The sequence below is a fragment of the Aspergillus sydowii genome (genome assembly GCF_001890705.1).
Source record: "Aspergillus sydowii CBS 593.65 unplaced genomic scaffold ASPSYscaffold_22, whole genome shotgun sequence".
Classification (NCBI taxonomy): Eukaryota; Fungi; Ascomycota; class Eurotiomycetes; order Eurotiales; family Aspergillaceae; genus Aspergillus; species Aspergillus sydowii.
Genome location: NW_024467880.1, coordinates 64,759 through 66,263, shown reverse-complemented (window position 1 = coordinate 66,263; position 1,505 = coordinate 64,759). Strand labels below are relative to the sequence as shown.

Sequence of the window (1,505 nt, the reverse complement as noted above, 5' to 3'; positions counted from 1 at the left end):
GGATCTCGTCCGTCCGTTAACCAGAAACAGGCAGCATGTTCCATGATCTTGATCGTTCCCGTGACGCTGCATGCGGTGGTTCGCCGTTACCCNCAGCTGGCAATGAAGTGTCACTATCTCTTGGGAGCAACCGGGCTGGCTTCGATATCCTACCATGTCTGGATGCGCCGGTCAAAGTGCCTCTGGTGCTTGGTGGCTGCAGCGGCTCTGTGGATTTTTCTGAGTCTGCTTTCCTTGGCTGATCCCCTAAGAAGACGCTGGGGGCACTCCTGGCCTTCTGTTGTCATATCCCGGCACCATGAGCTTCTCGGTATGGACGTCACCGTTCCCTCTGGATGGAAAGTGGAGCCCGGCCAATATGTATACCTCTGGCTGCCACGGGCAGGCCTACGAATTGCTAGCCAACTGCCGCTTTTTTATGTCTCGTCTTGGGAAGATACGCCGGGGGCCAACGACACGGGGGCACCGACCTCTGAACCAGTACACCTGCCTGGTCAGCGCGCACAGATCCATGCGTCTGAACAATCTGGTAGTCAAGAGGGCACATTAAGTGAGACAGAAAACTTGGTACTAGACGATGCATCGCGCCGCTCCGCTGAACAAGGACGGGAATGGAGACAGGTGGGGACAAAACGGGATGCAGTCGTACACACTACCAGCCAGCGCCATGTATCGATAGGCAAGACTTCGCCGAATACTGCGATGGGCCACCGAACGCTACGTGTGCTGGCCCGCCCGCAGTCTTCAGCACTGGCGGCCGCGCTCTATAATGCCGAACATCTCCACAGCGTTNGACACAGCGCGCTCCTGCTGGGACCGTACGGGAGACCGCCAGATCTGGCCCGCTTCGGCATCGTGCTATTGATCGTGGAGGATATCGGGATCGCGCGGGTCTTCTCGCTCATCCAGACCCTGGTCCTCGCGAGTGAACAACACCGCGCCATGGTACGAAAGCTCATCGTTGTCTGGCAAATGGAGGACCTAGGTACCGCGCGTCGCAGCAATCCCTCGTGTCTCCTGAAGAACGGTGGGCTGAGCTAACACGGTCTAGACAATCGTCGGTGGGTGAACATGCAGCATTTGTTGGACCTCGATCGCCAAGAATTCAAGGTACCACGACCACCGAACGGACCGCGATCCATATGCTGACCGTGATAGATCCTCCGATTCGTCCTTTACTACTGTCGGAACCGCAAGAATGAGCCCTCGCGGAACCCCGGGACAAGGGTTCGATTCATGAAAGGGTCTGTGGATGTGGCACAGACGATAAGGACCTACCTGAATACACGTCGGGGGAGTATGCTGGTAGGCGGTATGAACCCTCTTCGAGTCCGGGAGAAGGCTGATGCTTCCGATGAACCCATATTAACGAGTCACTGCCTCCAGTGTGTGCGCGACAGTCGATCCGCAACCAGGTCAAAGCGATCGTTCAGCCCAGGTTGAGCGACGACCTCCGGTTACTGGATCTTGACGTTGAGCCGTATCATCAGTGGTTGGACACTGAC

General features: G+C 57.0%; 2 protein-coding genes across 2 annotated transcripts in view; one reads left to right on the top strand and one right to left on the bottom strand.

Annotated features, from left to right (window-relative positions):
• The window catches only part of ASPSYDRAFT_52112 (uncharacterized protein), a gene marked incomplete at its 3' end in the record, with an annotated part of 1,526 nt that extends 71 nt beyond the window's left edge, over positions 1-1,455 (top strand). The window contains exons 1-2 of the mRNA XM_040848432.1: positions 1-1,356; positions 1,381-1,455. The exon at positions 1-1,356 is cut by the window's left edge and continues 71 nt beyond it. Coding sequence (XP_040696051.1) covers positions 163-1,021 — 859 coding nt within the window. The remainder of the gene's footprint in view (positions 1,357-1,380) is intronic.
• The window catches only part of ASPSYDRAFT_52110 (uncharacterized protein), a 999-nt gene continuing 721 nt past the window's right edge, over positions 1,228-1,505 (bottom strand). The window contains exons 2-3 of the mRNA XM_040848431.1: positions 1,387-1,505; positions 1,228-1,312 (exon numbers count right to left, since the gene is read on the bottom strand). The exon at positions 1,387-1,505 is cut by the window's right edge and continues 124 nt beyond it. Of these exons, the coding sequence (XP_040696050.1) occupies positions 1,458-1,505 (48 nt within the window). The 3' untranslated portion in view covers positions 1,228-1,312; positions 1,387-1,457. The remainder of the gene's footprint in view (positions 1,313-1,386) is intronic.